Source organism: Gorilla gorilla, chromosome 11, assembly GCF_029281585.2.
Source record: "Gorilla gorilla gorilla isolate KB3781 chromosome 11, NHGRI_mGorGor1-v2.1_pri, whole genome shotgun sequence".
In the NCBI taxonomy this organism is placed as follows: Eukaryota; Metazoa; Chordata; class Mammalia; order Primates; family Hominidae; genus Gorilla; species Gorilla gorilla.
This window is the reverse complement of record NC_073235.2, coordinates 125617669-125642933: the sequence shown is the minus strand read 5'-3', so window position 1 is coordinate 125642933 and position 25265 is coordinate 125617669. Positions and strand designations below refer to the sequence as shown.

At 41.2% G+C, this 25265-nt stretch overlaps 1 protein-coding gene across 10 annotated transcripts in view; it reads right to left on the bottom strand.

Annotated features, from left to right (window-relative positions):
• Positions 1 to 24367: 24367 nt before the first annotated feature.
• Positions 24368 to 25265, bottom strand: part of ACSL3 (acyl-CoA synthetase long chain family member 3) — a 79073-nt gene continuing 78175 nt past the window's right edge. For all 10 annotated transcript variants that reach the window (XM_031008600.3, XM_031008599.3, XM_055380558.2 and 7 more), the window contains one exon: positions 24368 to 25094. In XM_031008600.3, coding sequence (XP_030864460.1) covers positions 24937 to 25094 — 158 coding nt within the window. In that variant the 3' untranslated portion in view covers positions 24368 to 24936. The remainder of the gene's footprint in view (positions 25095 to 25265) is intronic.

Here is a 25265-nt window from a genome sequence, read left to right as displayed (position 1 = left end):
ATCTAGTTGTGCCTTTTTGAAAAGCCAGTCCCATCAACAGAAAACTATCTTGATTTGAATGGCTCATTAAATAAGATAGAACAGGGGAATTCCAGCTCTAAATGGAAGGCTGTTTAACTCCATCTTCAGCTAGGTTCTCTTTAAAATGACAGCAAGACAATTCAAAAGGATTTAATGCACAATGATAAAGAAAGTAAAAGAAGGGCTGTCACTGAATAGAAATTCAACAAATGACTAGAAGATGGATGAAAACAGATGAAGTAGATCAGAGGAACCATGGCCTAGAGTCTTTATGGGAGGCGACACGCCCATCTACCGTGCCAGACTCTGATAGGTTTCAGCACTCAGAAACAGAATAATGAAGGCAGTGAAATGAAGGTATGGACATGGGCTGCCCTGTCCCACTGCACTCTCTCAGCACACTAGAAACCAGACATCTCCCTGGCCTACCCCACCTTACTCCCCAGTCTAAGCATCAAAGAGTCCTCCTTGAAACAAATTGATAGCCCCACTGGAAACATCTCTGCATTCTGGCATTTAGGATGTCCTCAATCTCCCAGACGCAAAACCATCTACCTGACAGATCTTGTTCACATGCATGATTTTTCATTGCCTCGCACTTCGACTTAAATGAACAAGGATGAAGACTGTGCAGTTATTTCAGAATAGAGACAAGTTTTTTAAATGACTCCAACCAAAACAAAGTTAAGCTATAGAACACAAAATAAAATCCTCTAATTAGAAATTAGACCCATGAAACAAAAATAAGATGCTATATCAAGAGGAAAAATCAGATACCAAAAAAAAAGAGCTATTGGAAATTTTTTAATGACTGCAAAAATAGGAAAATTCATTACAAGGTTGGAGAATAAAATCCAGATGACTTCCCAAAAAACAGATCTCAAAATAAGAGATACAAAAGATAATAGAAAAAAATAAGAGACCTAGAAGACCAATCTGTGGATCCAGTATCTGAGTAATAGAACTAATACAAAAAAAGAGAAACCAGAAGAGACAGAGAGAGAGGAAGAAATTATCAAAGACATAACAGAAGACAGTAAGAACTGAGAGGTGGGACTGATCACTGAGGATTCAGGTAGTCAGAAAAGTCGGCACAGAGGAGGGAAGTTTTCAGCCCAGCCCTGAAGGATGTGCAAGATTCTGACCAGTGGGAAGAAAGAGAGGTCTCAAGATACAAAGCCCAGCAAGCAAAGAATTCAGACCAGAAAGAGCATGAGTTATGCCTACAGAAGCTGCCTAGATTCAGATTCAACCACCATTTCTCTAGCATTGGCATCTTCAGACATTGTTCTAAGCCCCTTTAATGCTGCACCCAATGGAATCCTCACAACCATCTCACAGCTCTCATGTATAGCTCAGGACACTCAGCCTAGGAGAGAGAGGCAATGCATTCATGTCACACGGTGGTTGATTCTAGAGTAGAATTCACACCTATGATGACCCCAGGCTCTAAGTCCCTCATTCATAAATCTCACCAGGGATGAGAGTTCTCACAATTAAAAAGAGGACTCTATGACTAGAAAGGTAAGTTGAGGGTAGATTTTCAGGGGCCTAAAATATTAAGTAAAGGAGTTCCTTTTTTTCATATGACACAGTCTTGTTTTGTTATTCAGACTGGATTACAGTGGCAAGATTATGGCTCACTGCAGCCTCAACCTCTGAGGCTCAGGCAATCCTTCCACCTTAGCCTCCCATGTAGCTGGGACTGCAGGCATGTGCCACCATGCCTGACTAATTTTTTTTTTTTGTAGAAACAGGGGTCTCACTATGTTGCCAAGGGTGGTCTTGAACTCCTGGCCTTGAGGGATCCTCCTGCCTCAGCCTCCCAAAGTGCTGAGATTACATACATGAGCCACCACACCTGGCCAGGATTTCTAACTGTATCATTAAAGCAATGAAAAGCCATAGGAGACTTCTGAAAAGAAAATGACACAGTGAAGGTGGTGTTTGAAGAGGATAAAGCTGACAGCAGTTGGAGCAGTCGGGAGGGAAAGAGACCTCTGAAGCTGTGACTATGGCTCCTACACAAAGGAGCTGGATCTGCCCATGGGAGCTGGCAGTGGAATGAAAGAACGAGAATTCAAGCATGCTTCAGCAATGTGCTGGGAATGCACATGAAGTCTTTGGCCTTGACCTTTACTTGTAATGCACACCCTAGCAGGGTAAGGGGACATTGTCCGTGCTCCTCCCCTTGGGTCCCTTTTTACCGTTTTTGTGTTTCCCACCTTCTTTCCTGTACTTTTGTTTCCTGTGCTTACGCCAGCACCTGTGGCTCTTCTTCAGAGGCCGGGGCTCCTGGGGCAGGTTTGGCCCAGGTGCAGGGAGTGGAAATGGAGAAGCTCTGAGCTACCAACCCCCTCAGGCCCTTGACCCACAATGGATGGGGACAGGGATGTAACAGCCCACTCCTGGGCCTTGGCTAGAGCATCTCTTCCCTTCCACAGCCCCCTGCAGGATTCAGTGGGAGCTTCCTTCTGTGGACATGGGAGAACCACTCTCACACTTGGCCTCCCGGTGTTCTGCTGCTCCTACCATTCCCTCCTGGGGACCTGGGAGTGCATCCTCCACCTGTCACCCACACACCCTCATCTTAAGGTCTGCTTCTGATGACCCCAGACTGAGACAGATAGGGGAAAAGTAAGAGCAAGCTTGAAACAGGGGAAGGAGAAGGAATGGGAGGAGATTAGCCCTCAGAGGCTGCTATAGTTTGGCTGTGTCGCCACCCAAATCTCATCCTGAATTGTAGCTCCCATAATTCCTTCATGTTGTGGGAAGGACCCGGTGGGAGATAATTGAATCATGGGGGTGGTTTCCCCCATACTGCTCTCATGGTAATGAATAAATCTCATGAGATCTGATGGTTTTATAAGGGGTTTCCCCTGTCACTTGGCTCTCAGCCTCTCTTACCTGCCACATGTTAAGACGTGCCTTTCACCTTCCATCATGATTGTGAGGCCTCCCCAGCCATGTGGAACTGTCAGTCCATTAAACCTCTTTTTCTGTATGAATTACCCAGTCCTGAGTACGTCTTTTTTTTTTTTTTTTTTTTTTTTTTTTTTTTTTTTTGACAGAGTTTCACTCTTGTTTCCCAGGCTGGAGTGCAACGGCACAATCTCAGCTCACCACAACCTCCGCCTCCCAGGTTCAAGTGAGTCTCCTGCTTCAGCCTCCTGAGTAGCTGGGATTACAGGCATGTGCCACCATGCCCGGCTAATTTTGTATGTTTAGTAGAGATGGGGTTTCTCCACGTTGGTCAGGCTGGTCTCGAACTCCCGGCCTCAGGTGATCTGCCCGCCTTGGCCCTCCCAAGTGCTAGCATTACAGGTGTGAGCCACCGCGCCCAGCACAGGTATGTCTTTATCAGCAGCATGAAAACAGACTGACTCAGAGGCCCACGTGTGATGTGATGAGGAGACTTACTCCTTAGTGACCACGGTGCTCAGGCACAGCGGCCCCACAGAATGTGTATCTGGCCTTGTGAAGCAGCTCCGAGACAAGACTCAAGCTGCTCCCAGAGTCTGGAAAGGTTCCTCTGGTCTGCAAGAGATCTTGAGGATGACCCAGGGGCTCCTTTAGGAGTTAGCATTATTGCTCCACAGCCTATCTTGCAGAAATTTCCTGTCCTGGAGTTTAGAGAACTGCAAGAAGGAAGCCTCAGCGTTCAGAAGGTAGCCAGAACTTTGCTCTCAGTGCAGCTGTTTATCTCCTTATTCCTTAAAACCCACTGGGGGAATTACAAAGAAGCATCCTCTTTGTAAAATGTTCTTGTTTCAGAGTTTAGGGGAAGGGAGGAGACACTCACTTTATATTCTAATTAAATACACTCACTTTACATTCTAATCCCTCTGAGGCACATGCAGGGATTAGACAGGAAGCCAGTGGAGGTGTCCTGTCACAAAACCAAGCTATGAGCTTCTGACCCTAAGAAATACGCATCATTTTACCCTAGAGTAATTTAGTTTGGTGGCAGACCTTGGGGTTCCTTGCTCCATGAGAAATAACATTCTCATCCCTGGTGAGTTCACTTTCCAATAAGCCTCCTGACCTCATCCACTGTTGAGAAGTTACCTGCCACCAGTGAAATTTTATTCAGTTGCTGGTATGGTCTTTGGATAGGCTGTGCCATTTCTTTGTTGATATCTATGTCATATTTTAACTGAAAAAATTTTAACGCCCAGAGAGAACTTTCCAGACCTACAGTTTAGTGAAGACGGGATGAAAAAAAGCCCACTGTGGCCCAAAGTCCTGGAGCAAAAAGAGGAAATAGAAATCTGTCTGTATTAGTCCGTTTTCATGGTGCTGATAAAGACATACACCCAACCCGGAAGAAACAGAGGTTTAATTGGACTTGCAGTTCCACGTGGCTGGGGAGGGCTCAAAAATCATGACAGGAGGTGAAAGGCACTTCTTACATGGTAAGAGAAAATGAAGAAGAAGCAAAAGTGGAAACCCCTGGTAAACCTACCAGATCTCATGAGACTTATTCACTATCACGACAATAGCACGGGAAAGACCGGCCCCCATGATTCAATTACCTCCCTCTGGGTCCTTCCTGCAACACGTGGGAATTCTAGGAGATACAATTCAAGTTGAGATTTGGGTGGGGACACAGCCAAACCATGTCATTCCACCCATGGCCCCTCCAAATCTCATGTTGTCACATTTCAAAACCAATCATGCCTTCTCAGCAGTCCCCCAAAGTCTTAACTCATTTCAGCATTAACCCAAAAGTCCACAGTCCAAAGTCTCACCTGAGACAAGGCAAGTCCCTTCCACCTATGAGCCTGTAAAATCAAAAGCAAGCTAGTTACTTCCTGGATACAATGGGGGTACAGGTATTGGGTAAATACAGCCATTCCAAATGGGAGAAATTGGCCAAAACAAGGGGGTTACAGGGCATATGCAAGTCTGAAATCCAGCGGGGCAGTCAAATTTTAAAGCTCCAAAATGATCTCCTTTGACTCTAGGTCTCACATCCAGGTCACACTGATACAAGAGGTGGGTTCCCATGGTCTTGGGCAGCTCCGTCCCTGTGGCTTTGCAGGGTATAGCCTCCCTCCCAGCTGCTTTCACAAGCTGGTGTTGAGTGTCTGCAGCTTTTCCAAGTGGATGGCGCAAGCTGTCGGTGGATCTACGATTCTGGGGTCTGGAGAATGTGGCCCTCTTCTCACAGCTCCACTAAGCAGTGCCCCAGTAGGGACTCTGTGTGGGGGCTGCGACCCCACATTTCTCTTCCGCACTGTCCTAGCAGAGATTCTCCATGAGGGCCCCACACCTGCAGCAAACTTTTGCCTGGGCATCCAGGCATTTCTATACATCCTCTGAAATCTAGGTGGAGGTTCCCAAACCTCAATTCTTGATTCCTGTGCACTCTCAGGCTCAACACCACGTGGAAGCTGCTAACTGAGCTGTACGTAGGCCCCTTACAGCCATGGCTGGAGCAGCTGGGACACAGAGCACCAAGTCCCTAGGCTGCACACAGCATGAGGCCCCACGAAACCACTTTTTCCTCTTGGGCCTCTGGGCCTGTGAATGGAGGGGCTGTCTCAAAGGTCTCTGATATGGCCTGGAGATATTTTCCCCATGGTCTTGGGGATTAACATTAGGCTCCTTGCTACTTATGCAAATTTCTGCAGCCGGCTTGAATTCCTCCCTAGAAAATGGAATTTTCTTTTCTATTCCATATTCAGGCTGCAAGTTTTCATCTGCTTCCCTAATAAAATTGAATGCCTTTAATAGAACTCAAGTCACCTCTTGCATGCTTTGCTGCTTAGAAATTTCTTCCAACAGATACCCTAAATCATCTTTCACAAGTTCAAAGTTCCACAAATCTCTAGGGCAGGAGCAAAATGCCACCAGTCTCTTTGCTAAAACATAACAAGGGTCACATATACTCCAGTTCCCAACAAGTTCCTCATCTCCATCTGAGACTACCTCAGCCTGGACCTTATTGTCCACATTGCTATCAGCATTTTGGACAAAGCCATTCAACAAGTCTCTAGGAAGTTCCAAACTTTCCCACATTTTCCTGTCTTCTTCTGAGCCCTCCAAACTGTTCCAACCTCTGCCTGTTACCCAATTCCAAAGTGGCTTCCATATTTTCGGGTATCTTTTCAGCAACAGCCCACTCTACTGGTACCAATTTACTGTATTAGTCTGTTTTCATGCTGCTGATAAAGACATACCTGAGACTGGGAAGAAAAAGAAGTTTACTTGGACCTACAGTTCCACATAGCTGGGGAGGCCTCAAAATCATGGCAGGAGGTGACTTCTTACATGGCGGCGGCAAGAGAAAAATGAAGAAGCAGCAAAAGCAGAAGCCCCTGATAAACCCATCAGATCTCATGAGACTTACTCACTATCACAAGAATAGGATGAGAAAGACTGGCCCCCATGATTCAATTACCTCCCCCTGGGTCACTGCCACAACACTTGGGAGTTCTGGGACATAAAATTCAAGTTGAGATTTGGGTGGGGACACAAACAAACCATATCACAGTGTGACAGTAAGATTGGACTAATCATGTAATATATGATAGATATGTCATAGAAATAGAAATCAGTAAATGATTAAGGTTGATTTAGATTAATATTTGAGATTGTTCCAGCCAAAATATGACACAGACATCAACAAAAAAAATGGCACAGTCTATCCAAGGACCACACCAGCAGCGAGGCAGGTGAGGGTCAGACCATATGGAAACTTAGGCACCAATAAAAAGGAGACTGAATTCATCATAACAGCCATGAAATGCCATTGAAAAGCTTGTAAAAGAATATAATATAATTAGCATATGGTCAAGTAATTCCATTGCTAGGTATATATCTGAGAGAAATGAAAACACATCTACGCTCAAAAACTCTTATATGTGAGGCCAGGCACAGTGGCTCATGCCTGTAATCCCAGCACTTTGGAAGGCTGACGTGGGCAGATCCTTGATGTCAGGAGTTCGAGACCAGTCTGGCCAACATGGTAAAACCCCGTCTCTACTAAAAATACAAAAATTAGCCAGGCGTGGTGGCACATACCTGTAATCTCAGCTATTCAAGAGGCTGAAGCACAAGAATTGCTTGAACCCCAGAGGCAGAGGTTGCAGTGAGCTGAGATAGTGCCACTGCACTCTAGCCTGGGCAACAGAGCAAGACTCCATCTCAAAAAAAATAATAAAAACTCTTATATGTGAACCTCTCAGAAGCATTATTCAGAACAGCTGAAAAGGAGAAACAGCCCAAATGTCCATCAAGTGATTAATGGATAAACAAAATGTGATATATCCATGCAATAAAATATTATTCAGCCAAAAAAATGAAGTACTAACACTTGTTCAACATAGATAAACTTTGAAAACATAGTAAGTGAAAGAATCTAGTCACCAAAGACTATGTATTATATGATTATATTTATGTGAAATGTCCAGAATAGGCAAATCCATAGAGACAGAAAGTAGATTCGTGGTTGCCCAGGAATGGGGTGTGGGGGAACAGGAGGTGACTGCTAACGAGTACAGGGTTTCTTTTTGGGATGATGGAAATAGTCTTAAAATTAGATTGTGGTGATGTTTGCACAACTCTGTGAATATATTAAAAAGCATGAATTTTATGCTTTAAATGGATGAATTGTGTGGTATGTGAATTATATCTCAGCAAGTTATTTTTTAAGATGTAATTAAATTTATGTTTTGGAAAGATCAGCCTGGCAGTCATGTGGGAAAAAATTAGAGGAATACAGAAATGAATGCAGAAAGGCCAGTGAAGAGGCTATTTTTACCATCAACGTGGTTATCAATGACAGAAGGCACGAGTGGAGGTGGTGGTAGAGAAAAGTGAATCACTCGAGAGAGACTCAGAAGGCACAAGACACAGGAGTTGGTGCTTGGTTGGCTACGTGCACGAGGGTGAGGGGGAAGTCCAGCATGACTCCCAGGTTCTAGCCAGATGGAGAAGTGCTACACTCACCACATTAGAGCAGAGTGCAAGAGGACCAAGCTTGCTTCTGTGCACAGGGTTATTATGAATTTAGCTTGGAGGTACTTTTGAGACATTCAAGCAAAGATGTTTAGCAAATAGAGAAAGCGCTGCAACAGACATGTGTGGGTAACCTTCATGTAGCAATGAAGCTCTGAGATTGGGTGAGACCACCTAGGAAAAGAGGACTGAGCCTAAAGAACTCACTCTGTTTCAATGGCTGGATAGAAGAGGACAAGCTGAAGAAAGGCCACGAAATGTAGGGGAAAGCCAGAGACGTCATCAGGGAACACCTGGGCTTCAAGAACCATGGATCTGTGGCATTGAATGGTGCTGTGAAGTCAAGGAAGACAGAACTAAACGGTGTGCACTGGATTCAGTGACATCGTGTTTTGGGGGCTGTCTGAAAGAGCTGCTTCCCTGGAGTGATGGGCCCAGAAGCCAAATTGTGTTGGGCTGGAGAGTGAATAAGAGGGGAGGAGATGGAGATTAGGTGTCTTGGGTTAGGTTTTTCAGATGCAGACTGGGACATTCAAGTGCAAGTGATTGATTAAAATGCCCCAAGAAAATGCCAGTCAGGGGAGGGAAAGGAGAACAAAGAAGACAAGAGAAGGAGGCCAACCAAGGTGCAATCTCAGGAAACGCCAGCAGAGTGTGGCTTCAGCCGGATCCTGGATCCCACTGGGGAGCTCTGGGGTGTCAGTTGTTCCAGCCTGAGGCGAGGGAGCGTGGCTTTCAAGCATTGCCCCTGAGTCACCCTGAGTAAATTCTAGGAACTTCTGGAATGTACTGAAATTACCTAGAATATATTCCAAGGCCTTCTGGATCTGTGGAGGGTGGAGGTGGGAGCTGAGTGGTTCTCATAGCCCAAAGGCAGTCCTCATGAAGCCATAGTGCTGGGTGTTAGAAGCAAAAGCACGCTGAAGGGGGGCAGGCACACACACAAAGCAGGGATTCAAAGGTCTGGGTGGACAGCCAACACTGTCTGATACATCAGATAAGAAAACATTATTTTGAAAAGTTTGACTTTGAAGAATAGGAGAAAGACAAAATCACAGCTGGAGGGGAAAAGGGACAGTTTTGATTTAATGGGAACAACTCACAAATGTTTAAAATCAACATGAGGAGTCAAGTTGAAAGAGAGAGGTAAGCTATTCAAGAAATGAAAGGATAATTGATCACAGAAGAGTTGAGAAAGAAGAAAGAGAACAGGTGCAAAGCACAGATGAAAATGTTGGCCTTCCGTTGACAACTTGCAAAGGGCACTCAAATACAGAGCTCATTCAAACCTCACAAAATCATGGGAGACTTTTTTAATGTGCCTACTCCATGCAGCCTTTTTTTACATGAACTATTTCATTTAATCCTGATAACTCAGTGAGGTAAAATACTATCACTTTACAGATGAAGAAACCAAAACTCCATTAGAATTTTGATTGGCTGCATGTGACTGGAAACTCCAAGAAATAGTAACATAAACAAGTTAAAAGTTTGTTTTTTATCTCATGTAAAAATGTCCAGTGGCAGGCAGTCTTGGCTTGGTATGGGGCTCCTTGATAATTAAGGACACAGGCTCTTTCTGTCTTGCTAATGCAGCCATCCTGATGCATGGCTTCCATTCTCAAAGTCACCTTGTGGCCCAAAATGGCCTCTAGAGGTCCAGCCATTACATCCCAATTCCAGGTAGTAGCAAAGTGGTGAAGGAGAAGGATCTAAAGTACCATATAATGATTCCACTTATTTCTCTTTTACCAAAATTTAGTCTCATTATCACACCCAGGTAAAGTTACATCTAGATTGCAGTTCTTTAGCTGAATCCACTGCTGACTGAGTGAGTTTGGGGTTCTGTTGCCAAGAAGGAGTGAGAAAGCGGGATAGGAAATCAGCCCTCTGAAACACTGAGGGGTTGTCCTTCCCCTAAACTCCTCACCCTGCTCCCACCCCCACCCTTTAACCCTCATTACTACTCACCTCCTGGAAGTCATGGTACCAGCCAGGGTTCTCCAGAGAAACAGAACCAATAGGAGATTATACGTGATTGATTATGGGAACTGGCTCACACTTATGGAGGCTGAGAGATCGTACACTATGCCACCTACAGCCTGGAGAACCAGGAAAGCCAATGATGTATTCAGAGTCGGAAGGCCTGAGAATGGGTGTAGCCTGGGGGTGGAGACCTATTAATAGATTAGATTCCTAATCCATTTTGAATTTATTTCAGTATGTGGTCTAAAGTATAGATTTAATTTTCTCTTAATCTAAGTGGCTAATTAGATATGCAAGTACTGTTTACTAAAAGGTAAATTTTGCCCTAGTGATTTGAGATGCTGCTTTGTTATATGCTAAATTTCCATATGTATTTGGGTCTATTTCTGGACTTTCTATTCCACTTCATTAGTTTATCCACTCATGCACCATTACCACACTGTTTTAATTATGGAACCTTTATAGTATGTTCCAATGTCTGGTAGGGATAGTCCTTCCTTATAGAATTTCATTTTCAGTGTTTTCTTTTCCAGTGTTTAATGGTCATTCTTGCATGTTTGCTTTTCTATATAAATTTCAGTATTAATATCTCTAGCTACATAAAAATGCTTGCTGGAATGGATATTACATTTATAAAATAAGGATACCTGATATCATTATGATATTGATTCTTCCTATTTAAAAACAAGGTGTGTTCTCACTTATTTGTAGGATCCAAAAATAAAATCAATTGAACTCATGGACAGAGAGAATAGAAAGATGTTTATGAGAGGCTGGGAAGGGGAGTGGGGATTGTGGGGGAGGTGAAGGTGGTTAATAGATACCAAAAAACAGAGCCAGATACAGAGCCAGGTTTATAACTGTTGAAGAGTGTTACGGACACGGAAAGAAGGAAGGCTAGAATGAACCTTGTGTTGCTGGGTTAGTATTGGAGGCACCAGCATGAACTCAAGGTTTTAGGAGGGATAGAAGGATGGACAGACAGAATAAAGCAAAGAAGAAAGAAATCCTGTTGGGACTGTGGTGGGTATCATGCTCCCATAGATGCCCCACAGCAGGAGGCCATATAAGATAATGTCATTGTTTTTAGGATATACACTCTAAAATATTTAGGAGTAAAGGAGTATCATGTCTACAACTTACTCTCAAATGGTTCTGAAAAAAAAATGAGAGAATGATAAAGCAAGTATGGTAAAATGTTAACATTTGAAGGATTTGGATGAAGGGGCATACTGGAATTCTTATACTATCTTTGCAACTTTCCTGTAAGTCTGAAATTATTTCAAAATATAAAATTATTTTAAAGAAGCCAATAAAAAATGTTAGCTCAGGAATTCTGAAGGTGGCACAGAATTGTGGCTGGTTATTAGAGTTCAAACTGTATTAAACACCAGTCCAGGGAGACTGGTGTCCCTTACAAAAAAGGAACTTACAACACAGTAATTACAGTTTCGGGGGGGAAGTTGCCAGACTAACACCCCCTTTGCCATTAAAGTTTGCTACTTTTCTATTCAAAAAACATAGAAGGAAATTCATTCAAGAAAATGTGGGAAATGCTGAAAGCTGTAAACCAGAAGATGATAGGCTAGTTTTCATTATATTTGTGTACACACTTATATGTGCCTTTTCATAAAATTAGGATAGGATCGGATCGTGCTTTACACACTTTTATATGCTCCTAGTTTTGGAATATTATAAGCATTGCTCTTGCTATTAAAATTTTTTAAAGGTGGAGAGGGTTGAGTCAGTCATATTCCCCAGTGAATGACATGTTTGTGTGTGTTATATTTGTACTTAGCAACAGTACTTTTTACCTTCATTCCCTTCATCCCATTCTCCTCGTTTGTATGCGCTCCTGTAATGCACATAGCTCTGTGCAATGCATGCATCGTACACAGCTCATGCTGTCCTTAATGTTTTACTCAGCATGCTTCTAAGTTCCCTTTAGTCCACGACTTCTAACTGCTACAGATACTCAAATATTTTTAAACAGGTGAATTTTCATGATTGCATAAAACATCATAGGACTGTACCATCATTTTCATCTCTTTCCCTGCTGTTGGCAAATAGATTGTTGCTGCTTTCTTCTTTGTTCCTTGCTCCTCCCAAGTCAGGAGTAAGACGAGTTTGTGTGTATGTCTGCTCTGTGGCCATGCCAAGTCTCCTTAACATCTCTGAGCCTCAATTTTCCGCAAACCTAGGGTTGAACACGGACTTGTAACGCTGATATGCGAAGGACCCAAACAGAAGGAGGAGGGATTACTGTGGACAAAGCACTTGGCGACAGCAGTCTATATTCTACAAGGCTCAGTTCCAGGAGCCCAGTTCCTGGAGTAAGGATCTCAGTTCACACTACAATCCATAAGAGGCAGATCTGCTTTGACAACTTTTGCAAATTAAAAAAAAAAAAAAAGTGGGCAGAAAGGAGGGATCTAGGGAGCTTAGCATGTTGACCCTGGACTCATCTCTTGGGGTAAGGTGGGAGGGTGCACTTACACCTCACTAGCAATTTGATAACAGCTGGACCAACCAGCAAGCCACTCCAGAGACACTGGAAAGATGACAGTGCAGCCTCTTGACCCAGGAGAATCCCTGGAAGCAGCACCACTGCGACCACCATTTCCCCAGTGCAGAGGTAGGCATGGGCATGGGCATGGAGGTGGGGAGGTGTCTGGGCAAACATGGGCCCAGAGAAGGCTGCCAGAGGTAGCTAAGGACATGCCAGAGGTAGCTAAGGGCATGGCAGTATGCTTTTGCTCCCCTAGAACCTCCCCATCAAAGTGAAAGGGACCCAAAGAAAGGCTGGGTAGAAATCCTGTTGGGACTACGGTGGGTATCATGCTCCCATAGATGCCCCACAGCAGGAGGCTGTGGGGGAAGTCACCAGGTGACAGGCTGCATTTGTCTGAGTTCACCTGAAGGAGCCAGCATCGAACATCGTGAGAGATTGAGAGAACCAACATGCATTAAAGAAAATGTGGTACAAATACACCACGGAATACTCTGCAGCCATATAAAGGAATGAGATCATGACCTTTGCAAGGTCATGTATGAAGCTGAAAGCCATCATCCTTAGCTAGCTAACACAGGAACAGAAAACCAAACACTACATATTCTCATTCATAAGTGGAAGGTGAACAATGAGAACACAGGGACACAGGGAGGGGAACAACACACACCAGAGGCTGTCAGTGTGGCGAGGAGAGGAAGAGCATCAGAAAAAATAGCTAATGCATTGGGAGCTTCATACCTAGGTGACGGATAGGTGCAGCAAACCACCATAGCACACGTTTACCTATGTAACAAACCTGCATGTCCTGCACATGTATCCCAGAACTTAAAGTAAATTTTTTTTTAAAGAACCAACATCCAGGCTATTAGCAATGATGTCCCACACCAGCTGGAAATGATACCACAGGGAGAGGGAACAAGGAAAAGCCAGAGGGTCTACAGTGCGAATCCTGCCCCTTCCCTGTGAAGTTATTTAAAAGTCCAGGGCCAGGGGCCAGGAGGGAGCAAATAAAGCCCCCAGAATAACCATAAATGGGCATGAGGCATTGCTGTGAGGTGAGGAACTTGTTCTAAAATTGGGCTGTAGTGATGATTGTCCAACTCTATAATTTACTAAAAATCATTGAATTATACACTTTTAAAATGATTGAATTTTATGGTATGTAAATTATACCTCAATAAAGCTATCTTTTTTTTTTTGAGACGGAGTCTCACTCTGTCGCCCAAGCTGGAGTGCAGTGGCGTGATCTCAGCTCACTGCAAGCTCGCCTCCCAGGTTCACGCCATTCTCCTGCCTCAGCCTCCCGAGTAGCTGGGACTACAGGTGCCTGCCACCATGCCCGGCTAATTTTTTGTATTTTTAGTAGAGACGGGATTTCACCGTGTTAGCCAGGATGGTCTCGATCTCCTGACCTCGTGATCCACTCGCCTCGGCCTCCCAAAGTGCTGGGATTACAGACGTGAGCCACCGCGCCTGGCCAAAGCTATTTTAAAAAAGAAAAAATCCTTAGATGGAAAATTTAATCATAAAATGTGGCCTCAATTTTAATATGCAACCCAAACTAGAAATAGCCAGAATGACTGAAGTCTCAAGAACAGAATAATTATGTTGCCTACTCTAAGCCAAAGTTAACAGAACTCCATTCTAAGGATACAGCAGTCTTTATGTTTGCACATATCTAGTATGTCCATTTATACTTGGTGCTACACAAGGCACCTGGCACAGTGCCAGGCAGGTGGCAAGCCAGCAGCCAAATGTTGTTTTATTAACTGCTCAGGGCGGATGGTCAGTGCCATGCTTGGAACTGGAGACCAGGTGGGCAGAATACAGTAAAGCATCATGGGTCAGCAAGGTGCTGAGGTGGGGTTGAGGGGTTTGGAGTCAACAAGCCAAGACCAACAGGATGGCTCAAGAAGGTCTGGCAGCATTAGTCAAAAGGCTGGAGTCGGGGGACCAGACCACATCAAACTAGTGTGCAGTGAGCTTCAGACAGACAAGGTTCCAACCTAGCTGTCACTTACTCTTTTAACTGCTGTAAGCCCCAGCTGCCTAATCTGTAAAACAGCATGAATAAGGACACCCATTTTTGTGTCACTGTCATGCGGATTTATGGAGGTAACATGTATCAAATATTTGGCAAATTCTGAGTTAACTGTTGTGTCCTGTTGTTCTGTTTTTTTTTGTTTGTTTGTTTTTTTGGAAACAGGGGTCTCTCTCTGTTGCCTAGGCTGGAGTGCAGTGGCACGATCACAGCTCACTGTAGCCTCAACCTCCTGGGCTCAAGCAATCCTCCCACCTCAGCCTCCCTAGTGGACCACAGGTGTGCACCATCACATCTGGCTTTTTTTTTTTTTTTTTTTTTTTTGTAGAGCTGGGGTCTCCCTATGTTGCCCAGGCTGGTCTTGAACTCCTAGGCTGAAGAGATCCTCCTGCCATAGCGTCCCGAAGTACTGAGATGACAGGTATGAGCCACCATGCCCTGTATAATGTTCCGGAACTCACAAGCATGAGGATTGCTAATGTCTCGCAAGCGTAGCTTCTCAACAGGTTTTTCCAATAAAAGTGATCATCTTTCTGTATCCTTAAAAGCAAAGAAAAAGCAGGAAGGACTCGGAGGGGGAAAAACAGGAGATCCCAATTAAAAAATTCAAAAAGGAATTCTTGTTACCAGTACTACAATAAAAAAACTGTCCTTTTTTCACATATCTGTAATCATATCTAATTGTCAGCCTCGACATCACAGACACACAGGTGACTGCTATGAGTCTGTGTTCTTCATCGTCTCTACCTGGGAAAACTGTATTGCCAGGGTTTGGGGTGGGGGAAAAATAAGAAAATTTTGTTTTCTACTGCACCAGATTCCCATCACTGTGTATGAGCAAGGCTCTGTGTCCGTGCCACTTTGGGGAGATGGAAGCTACAGAGCTGGTGAACATCAGCTGCATGGTGAACAGCCCATAGGCTGGTGACTCAAAGAAGAGGAATGGGCGGCAGACGGTCACAGACAGCAACATCCATCACCCACGCAGCCCTGCTGCTTCCTGTAAATGCCGCAGAGGAGAGAAGATGAGATATACAAACACAAATCTGCCTTCGGATTTTACATCAAATTCCTGCCCATTTTTATTTTACCCATTATTAGCATATTCCCGGAAGGTAGAACAAAACAATTTCTCAAATGACTCAAAAGGCATATGAAATTATTGTTTATTAGCAGGGAGGGAAAGGAGGAAGGAAGGAGGTGGAAAAAAGAGACACATGACAAAAAAAAAAACCTAACACAGGGCCGGGTGCGGTGGCTCATGCCTGTAATCCAAGCACTTTAGGAGGTGGAGGCGGGAAGATTACTTGAGGCCAGGAGTTTGAAACCAGTCTGGGCAGCATAGTGAGACCCTTTCTCTACAAATAATTAAATTAATTAATTAGTTAATTAATAAATAAGCCAGATGTGGCAGTTCGCTCCTGTAGTCGCAGCTACTTGGGACACTGAGGCAGAAGGATTGCTTGAGCCATGATCTGGGTGACAAAGCAAGACCCTATTTCAAAAAGAAAAAAGAGGGAGAAAAGAAAACTAACACAGTGTCTACAAAGGCTCAGAGGGATGGGACCTGCCTGGGTCACACTACACACCATCATGTTTCCCCTTCTTTCCCGCATTTTAGCTAATTGATGATAAAAGGCTAATTAATGAAAACGATAGTATACCCAACATTCACTCAGAATCTCTTAGAAGAAAGTCATATGACACTAGACTTGGAGGATACAAAGAATCACTAAAACACCCATTCCTCAGGAATTTAAATTTATCTGAGAAGTCAGGAGATATATATGTACATACACACACACACACACACACACACTCAAAACCAAATAGCAACTGGATAGTTTATAAAACTGCTAAGGTTTGATCTACCTAGCCATTCCTCTGTTAGAAAGCTGTCCTGTAGATGAGCTTCCTCTTAAGCACAAAAAAGGGAGTAAAAGCTTTGTGTTGTCACACTGATTCTAATGGTAAAAACTGGAATAACCTAAGTGCCTAACAATGACAGAATGGTTTACATTGTGATACACCCATTCTGTGGAATATTGCCTCACCGTTAACAACGTTATTTATGAATCAGGTCCATTATATACGTACTGACATAGGAAGATGTCCAATGTATGCTCACAATAAAAAAGGCAAGTTATAGAATCTAGACCAGGATCTAACTGCGGTCTGTATTAGTGTGCTAGGGCTGCCATAACAAAACCACAGACTGGGTGGTTTAAGCAACAGAAATTTACTTTCTCACAATTCTGGTGGCTAGAAGGACAAGATCAAGGTGTCAGCAGGGCTGGTATCTTTTGAGACCTCTCTTTTTGGGTTGGCATCCCACACTCTTCACTCTGTGGAGATCTGTGTCCTAATCTCCTTGTGCAAGGACTCTAGTCATATTTGATTAGGGGCCACACTAATGACCTCATATTAACTTAATCACCTTATTCAAGGCCCTATCTCCAAATTTACTGACATTCTGAGGTACTAGAGATCAGGACTTCAACATATACGTTTGGGAGGAGAGACAAAATTTAATTCATTATATGTTTTCTAAAAACCCTGTGTATATAGGGAGGATTTCCATTTTTAGTCTATATCTCCAAATTACTAGAAATTTTATAATGAGCATAAATTCATGTTATGCTAAATAAGCAAATCTTTCAAAAACTAATATGGTATTTTTACACCTGTTTGTCTAACATTCCAAATAAGCTTTAAAAAAATCACAAAAGCAGGGAGCCTCAAGCCTGGTCTGCAAAGGACGTCTGGTGCAATCATCCACAGGTCTCAGCACCGGCCCTGATGAGGGATCACAGGTCAACACTGACACCAGACCCAGAGCTAGAAGCAGCCAATAAAACAACCAAAAGGCAAAGAAGAACTGGGCAACTTTCAGGGAAAAGATAGAAGAAAAGCATCTTTCTGAATTTCCCTTTTCTTATAGGAGCTGTTTTTAAAAATTAGCAAATCATCTCCTCTTTTTAAAATGATCTACAGAAAAATATACAATATGATATTGTATTAGTCCATTTTCACGCTGCTGATAAAGACATACTGGAGACTGGGTAATTTACAAAGAAAAATAAGTTTCATGGACTCTCAGTTCCACATGGGTAGGGAGGCCTCACAATCATGGTGGAAGGCAAAAGGCACGTCTTATATGGTGGCAGGCAAGAGAGAATGAGAGCCAAGCGAAAGGGGAAACCCCTTATAAATCATCAGATCTCGTGAGACTTATTCACTATCACGATAACAGTATGGGGGAACTGCCCCCATGATTCAATGATCTCCCACCAGGTCCCTTCCACAACATGTGGGAATTGTAGGAGATACAATTCAAGATGAGATTTGGGTGGGGACACAACCAAACTATATCAGATATTGATACTAATAAAGTTTTACATTTCACAGGAGGAGGAGAAAGGGCATAGCAAATCTATTGGACACACAAGAAGAAAATCTTCTTGAAAAGAGCTATTTAGGGGCCAAGGTCCTACATAATTCAGTTACAGAAAAATTAAAATTGAGTCATGAAGCAGTAAATAAAAGGATTAAGAACATGAAAATAAAGATATGCAGAACATGGGCAGAATTACCAGAAAAAAAATGCACATACAGAAGACAGGCACAGATACCCATATATCATGTTATAAAGCTGGAACAAACAGAACAAGATTGATAAACAAGGGTATAGTTGAAGGGAGCTTTCAAAAAATATATAAATATGAATGGGATTAGAAAATAAAAGGGTTTCTAGTTTCTTCTTTACTAGAACACTTAAGATAGCTTCAAATATTTTTTCTTAACAATTGATAATTTTGCTAAGATAAAAAATTTTAAAGCTTATGGTCCATATTTTAAGCTAGGCTTCTTTACACAAGCTTGACTTTTTATTGTAGGAGTAAGTAAAGCCAATGTAAAGAATTTTGAAAGTATGAAGAGAAAAATGTCAATTACAATTTTTGGCCAATGATGGCACATTTCTTTCTAGACTTTTCTCTATGAAAAATACACACAACACACACACACACACATTATGACATAAAGTGCCTACTAAATTTTGATTCCTACTTTCTTCCCCCATAAAATTCATAGTATGAAGTCCTCTTCACAATATAAAAAGCTGTATGAACATTTTTTGTGCCTCTATGATCAAGTGGATAGTGTCTAATATTTACCTGATACCTTACTTTAGTGCACTTGTTTCCAATTGATGGATTGCTATAAACAACTTCACAATGAAGGTCTTCCTGAAGAAATCTCAACCCGCGTCTCTTGAGTATTTTCTAAGGACAGATTCCTAGATGCGGAATTAGTGGGCAAACCATAGGAACTTTTTTAAGCCTCTGGCGCATCTCACTTTCCTACAAGAGGTGAGCTGCTGATCTGCTGAACAGGGTAAAAACAGATTTGGGTGGCTATTTTTGACCATGGCTACCAAATAGCCATCTTTTCTTACATTTGCGGAAACGTTTAAAAGAATTCTAAGGCCGGGAGCGGTGGCTCACGCCTGTAATCCCAGCACTTTGGGAGGCCAAGGCGGGTGGATCACCTGAGGTCCAGAGTTCGAGACCAGACTAGCTAACATGGTGAAATCCCGTCTCTACTAAAAATATAACATTAGCTGGGTGTGATGGCGGGTGCCTGTAATCCCAGCTACTCAGGAGGCTGAGGCAGGAGAATCACTTGAACCGGGAGATGGAGGTTGTAGTGAGCTGAGATCGTACCACTGTACTCCAGCCTCGGCCACAGAGTGAGACACTGTCTCAAAAAAAAAAAAAAGAAAGAAAAGAAAACAGAAAAAAAATTCTCGGAGTTCTTGCCCCAATGCTCTCAAGACATCCAAAACATTCAAACCAAGAGAGGACTGGAGTGAGGATGGCGTTAGTGCTAAGGCTGAGCAGAGAGGTATTATACAGGGCAGGCAGAGCATCTAGCAGAATAAGGGACTGTGCCCTGGCCGCTCATGGAGGTCCTCAGACGGGGTGAGTGACTCACAGCGGGGTTGGGAGCTTTGAGGACAGCACATTGCTGGGTTGTTAGAGCTGGATGTTTTATATGTGAGCACCTTCCCACACAACACCATTCCTTTCCCGCCAGGCCTGAAGCCCCATCCTTCCAGGCCCCCATTAAAGGCATTAGGACTTTTAAGTCTTCAACATCCTCCTCTTCCCAGATTCCCGACAAGGGCCTTCTGAGCGATAACAGGGCCCAGAATATGGCCATGGGGTTGACAAAGTGGCAGGGCTAGGCAGCGCGTTGGAGCTATAGGCTTCTATACATAAACATTTTGAAAGTTGGGGCATCAAATTATTTGGACAACATAGTTATGTTTTTCATTTCTATTTTGAGGAAAAATGTGGAATTTTGCCTATACCACAGAACAAATCTTGCAAAGCTATGTTCTTCTGACAGCTATGATCTTTTTTCTTGGGAGTCAGGGGTGGGGAAGGCATACATACAGCCCTCCTAATGAACCCTTATCCTGTGCCACTCTCTTATACCTTTTGTATTCTTAATATGATTATGGTCATGAAGAAAAATCAAAGTGAATGATTTACTTCTACATGTTTCATGATAAAATACAAACCCTTTACAAAGAAATACTGATAGATATAAGCCACATAAACAAACATTCTGGAGTTCTCAATAATTTACTTCAGAACATAAAGAGGTCCTGAAACCAGAAAGTTTGAGAACTACTGCCTTAATCAACATAAGAAAAATCATACAGGCAAGAAATCCTGTGAACATAAAGTATCTAAAATCTCTAAAGACTGCTCCTCCCTTATTCAACATGTGAGAGTTCATATAAGTTAAAAAACCAAAAACCTACGAATATAAAGAAGGAGGGGAAATCTTAAGCAAAAAGCGTCGTTTAGTAACCAGTAAAGAATTAATACTGGAGAAACTCCACAAATGTGGTCAATGTGGAGAATTTTTCCCTTGTAGCTCGCCTTGATTAAACACGAAAGAACTCACACTGGGAAGAAACCTACAAAGGCAGACGGTGTGGGAAAACCTGTAGCTATAGCTCTTCGCTTTCTCAACATGAGAGGGTACATTCCAGAGAGAAAAACTGTAAGTGCACTAACATGGAAAAACTTTCAGCATCAAAATATTCATATGGGAGACAAACCTTGTTTCTATAAAAGTAATCCATGCAGAAAAGTCACTTTTTTATAGAATAACAAAAAACCCACACAGAACCACCTTTCTTCACAAACAAATGAGAATGAATCTAAGAAAAAAATCACCAAATGCAGGAAGTTGCTTTTGAATGAATCCCACCAAAGGGAACATAATTCAAAATCACTAAATAAAGACACTAATGGGGAAGGGTTTGCTGAAAAGCATTTTGGAAAATCCAAACCAGAAATAGGCATGTAACATTAGAGGATACGTATGCACTGTTATAATAATTTCGTTAACACTTCAAATTCACTCAAAACCAGTTACCGAACACCTCCTCTGGGGGCCATGCATGCACCATGTTAAGGCATCTGGTTTACAGAGGCGATTCTGAAATGGACAGGCCCTTGCAGACTATATGCTTGCATGTGGACCAACTAATTAGGAGGAAATCAGAGGCAGATTTTATCAGACTGAAGATAATGTTATTACATAAATCAGACTATAGATCTGCATATAACCGGTTTCATGTTATGCCATAAAAACCATTCCATGACACTATAGACCAGCGTCATCCTAAAATCATTTGCATATTTGGTGTGGTAGAAATATTGTTACCAATGTTTAAAAGAATAACCTGAGCAAAGTTAATGAAATTAGGCACAACTGTCTAAGTTAATGCAAAACACACAAAGATGCCAAATGTTTATGTAAAGAAACCTTTAACTGGTTTTGTTACAGGATTACACACAGAGACAAAAGTATGCTATGATAAAGTTACATATACCCACAAATATTGACTGGCAGTCAAAGATGGGGTGGGTGAGGGAGGTTAGTTTCTGAAATACAGCATGATACAACTCTTCTTCCCACAATTATTGGATTAAATCTTGGCACAAAGTTTAGATATTTCTGCCACATTGTAGATTCTACCCCATTAATTTTGATACCAAATTTTAATTTACCATCTCTATTCAAGATTTTATGCTGTATGAATATTTTGGAATTTAAAATGCTGACAGTATATCTTCTGGGCAGTCAGAACCAAAAAGGAGGAATGGAAAGGAGGAATTTGGGAAGGGTTGGGGAAAGTTAGAATATAAAAAGGCTAGGAAATAGATTATTAACAGAATTTCTAGAATAAAAAGTTTTCCTTTGGTTAGGTTGTTAGGTCAGGATGGAAAATTCCCCAAACTCCTTCTTCAACAAGTATTTCAGGAATGTCAATTAAAGTTTCACTTTTATGGGAACAGCTTTTCTTAAAAACCAAAACCAAAAAAAAAGCCAATATATTAAGAGCTTTAATATCAGAAACTTCAACTTTTATAGATCTTTATTCTTCAAACTGTATGTCAAATTACAAATAAATAGTCCATACCATGTAGCTCTTTATGATACACGTCTTCAGGCAGAAAACAGCAACAACCAAGAACACATAGGAAATGAACTCACAGTAAATAACCAATTTTAAGTAGAGAAAGGATATATGACATTTCAGTGTGGTCCAATATGTACACTGTTTAAAAGTGGATCCCCCTGTAAAACATCACAGATGTACATAATTTTTATGGAAAAAAAGGAGCCCACACATCAGAGATTTTTAAAAATTTTTTCAAAGTTGTATCACAGGGACTAGTTGTTTAAAAATGGCAAAATCTTGAGTATTTTAGCAGCAAACAAGTAAGTTATTCCAGGTTAATCTGTTTTTAAACGTTGCTGGAAAAGTTGCAAGCTTTAGAGAACATTATAAATATCAAATCCACTACTGAAAAGCAAAGTAGTATTTAGAAAGTAGATACTACTTTCAGGTTTGTTCTGTGTCAGCAAAAACTTTTTCATGAAGTTTCTGCTAAGAAGTATGTCAGTGGAGGAGCAGTGGGGAAATAAATGGAGGTGGCCACCAGTCTTGGCTCTAAGTTGCTAAACTTACTGGAACATGTAATGTTTACGAATTCTTCATAGAGCTTAGTCTATTCTCAGTAAACAATAGTTCTTAAGAACCATTCTTTTAGATCTGTATCTTATTGTCAAATATTTGTATTAGATTTAGCAATTTGAAATTCCTTAAAATTTTGCTCCCCAAATATCTCCTGGTTAAACCAGTATTTCTTATATGAGTCATAATTGAGTGGTTTTTTCATTGAACAATTTTTTCCTCTTGAAAGGGTAATTTTAGAGGATATTATTTTTTAAGTCACTGAAGATAGTTTTGCTTACAGAGAAATTTGTTTAAAAGGGGACTCTACTTAATTTCACATTCTACTGTGGCATTTGACACCTGGCATCTGACATTTTAGGACTGAAAGGAATTATAAACTTCATATGAGAAAACAAACGAAACTAGACAGAGTTTAAGCCTGCCTCATTAGATGGTTCCATCAGTGATCAGCTATATAATTCATCTGACACTATTTCAAGTCACAATTATCAGTATCTCTCCTTTGAAGCATTCACACTTTTTTCCTAGATACAATCTCCTTTTTTTAATCATCTGAAAGCAAACAATTATTCTAAAGACAAGGCATCAGAAACAAATTCTCTCCGCCCACCGAGATTTAATTTTTAGATCACAGCATCCTCATATAGAAGTTCCATTTAATATTTTTACTTCTTCTTGGCAGTTATCCCAAACATTAATATTTAATTATGAAAAGAGAAAAGCATTCAAAACATAATACAAATTATACAAGAATACAAGAAAAGTTGAAAACAAAAAACACTGTATTGCAATGTCTCCACATTCGATGTTTGTGATGCAACCAAACACACACTACACAGTCCTGGCTGCTCCTAACACTCCCCTTACTTTACACAGACCTAGGTTCATCTTTTTTTTTTTTCGGGTTTTTTTTTTTTTTTTTGCCTTTTGATGCCTACAGTAACTGAGAATCAACAAAGTAACTAGTCTGACATGAAAAATGTGGTGCCTATGATTTAAGTCCTGATTTGAGCACATCTTAATTGGTGCACTATTGCTTTTGATAATCCAGAAAGAACAGACAAGCAGTAATAAATGAAGAGACTTACTATGTATCACACAAGCAATGTTTCTGAATTACAAATAACTTCAACAATGACATCAAAACCTATGAATTAAATCTTAACTCACGTGGTTATAAAGCTAAATTCTCATGTGTCTTAGAATGCTATCATCAAATGCATTCTAAATTACTTCATTTTTTAGTGTACAAAGGTTATGGGAGAAAGGATAAGGTGCTTTTTAAATAAGCTACCACTGACTCACACACATCCATACACGCATCAGTGCAAACTATGAAAAACACTAATTTTAAAGTGAAATAATGATTATCTAGACTAAAAGGAGACTTTGGGATAGAATAATTTTCCATGACTAATTTGTTTACAAATATAGATAATTCAATGTACATATAGTCAATGAAATATTCAAAGAATAACTTTATATACTCTTGTTTTTTAAATTCTATCCTCTCTTTCAGAATTCTTCCATTTAAGTTTGGGTATTTTCCTAGTTTCAACAGATGAATAGAAGACTTCATTGAACATTTTGACAGTAAGCTACTAGAGACCAATTATCAACTGGTGCTACACATGCTGTGTTATCTCCCTTACTATTAAACTATAACCCTCTCTTGCTATTTTGTTTCATGCATCACCAACCGAACTTCATTTTTTCTAATAAAAAATAAATATATAAAGAAGACACTGACAGGCATATATTCACAAGATCTCAATTTCTTAAAACATAAGTACGGGTATATTTATTTCTCTCAAATGCATACAAGACAATAATTATACAGCAACAAATCTTTTGTTCAACAATGATTTGATTCATAAGCATTTGAAATTTACATAATTTCATATCAATACCCTTGTATTTTTAAATACAGTAAGTAAAAAAGCCCCCAAATAACCAATTCTTATATTTCCTATTTATCCCTCTATACATCCAAACTTTTAAAAAGTTACAAACTGAACATTATACAGAACATATAAATCATGTTTAAAAACTTGAGGTTTTAAAATCACTGCTTCCCCAATATGATTCAGAAAAAATCTCATACTGACAAGTACAGTCATAGGTGGTAAAGTAAGTTGGTGGCAGGGAAAATGAAAGAAGAGACAGACACAAGTTTGCTGTCTTAATGTTTTACTAATCCTGTCAGTTAAAAATGGTGACGTCATGAGAAGTAATAGTTTAATATGAGGAATGGAGTTTGCCTTGCAGCTTGAGACATGCATTTCAAGTATTTTCCTATTTGATCTGAGCTCACTGTAGCAAACTGATGCCAGAAGAGAATAATTATTTTCTTCCATACATTCGCTCAATGTCCGCCTGGTAATGTGTTTTAAGCTCTTTGCGTTTCAGCTTGAAGGCATCTGTCACCAGACCAGTTTCAGGGGTCCACGGTTCAGGACTCAAACGAATTTTTACTGGAATTTCAAACTTTTCCAGACTTGCTAAGATGATCAAAAAAAAAAAAAAAATTCTTAGCAAATGGTGTAACTTCCCCACTTTTTGAGTATCCATCAAAATGCGCAACCAACAAGTGAACCATGAATGTCACTTCTAAAGAATCTATTCCTCAAAATACAAACATAAGTAAAACAATAAACTATGTAACAAGTCCC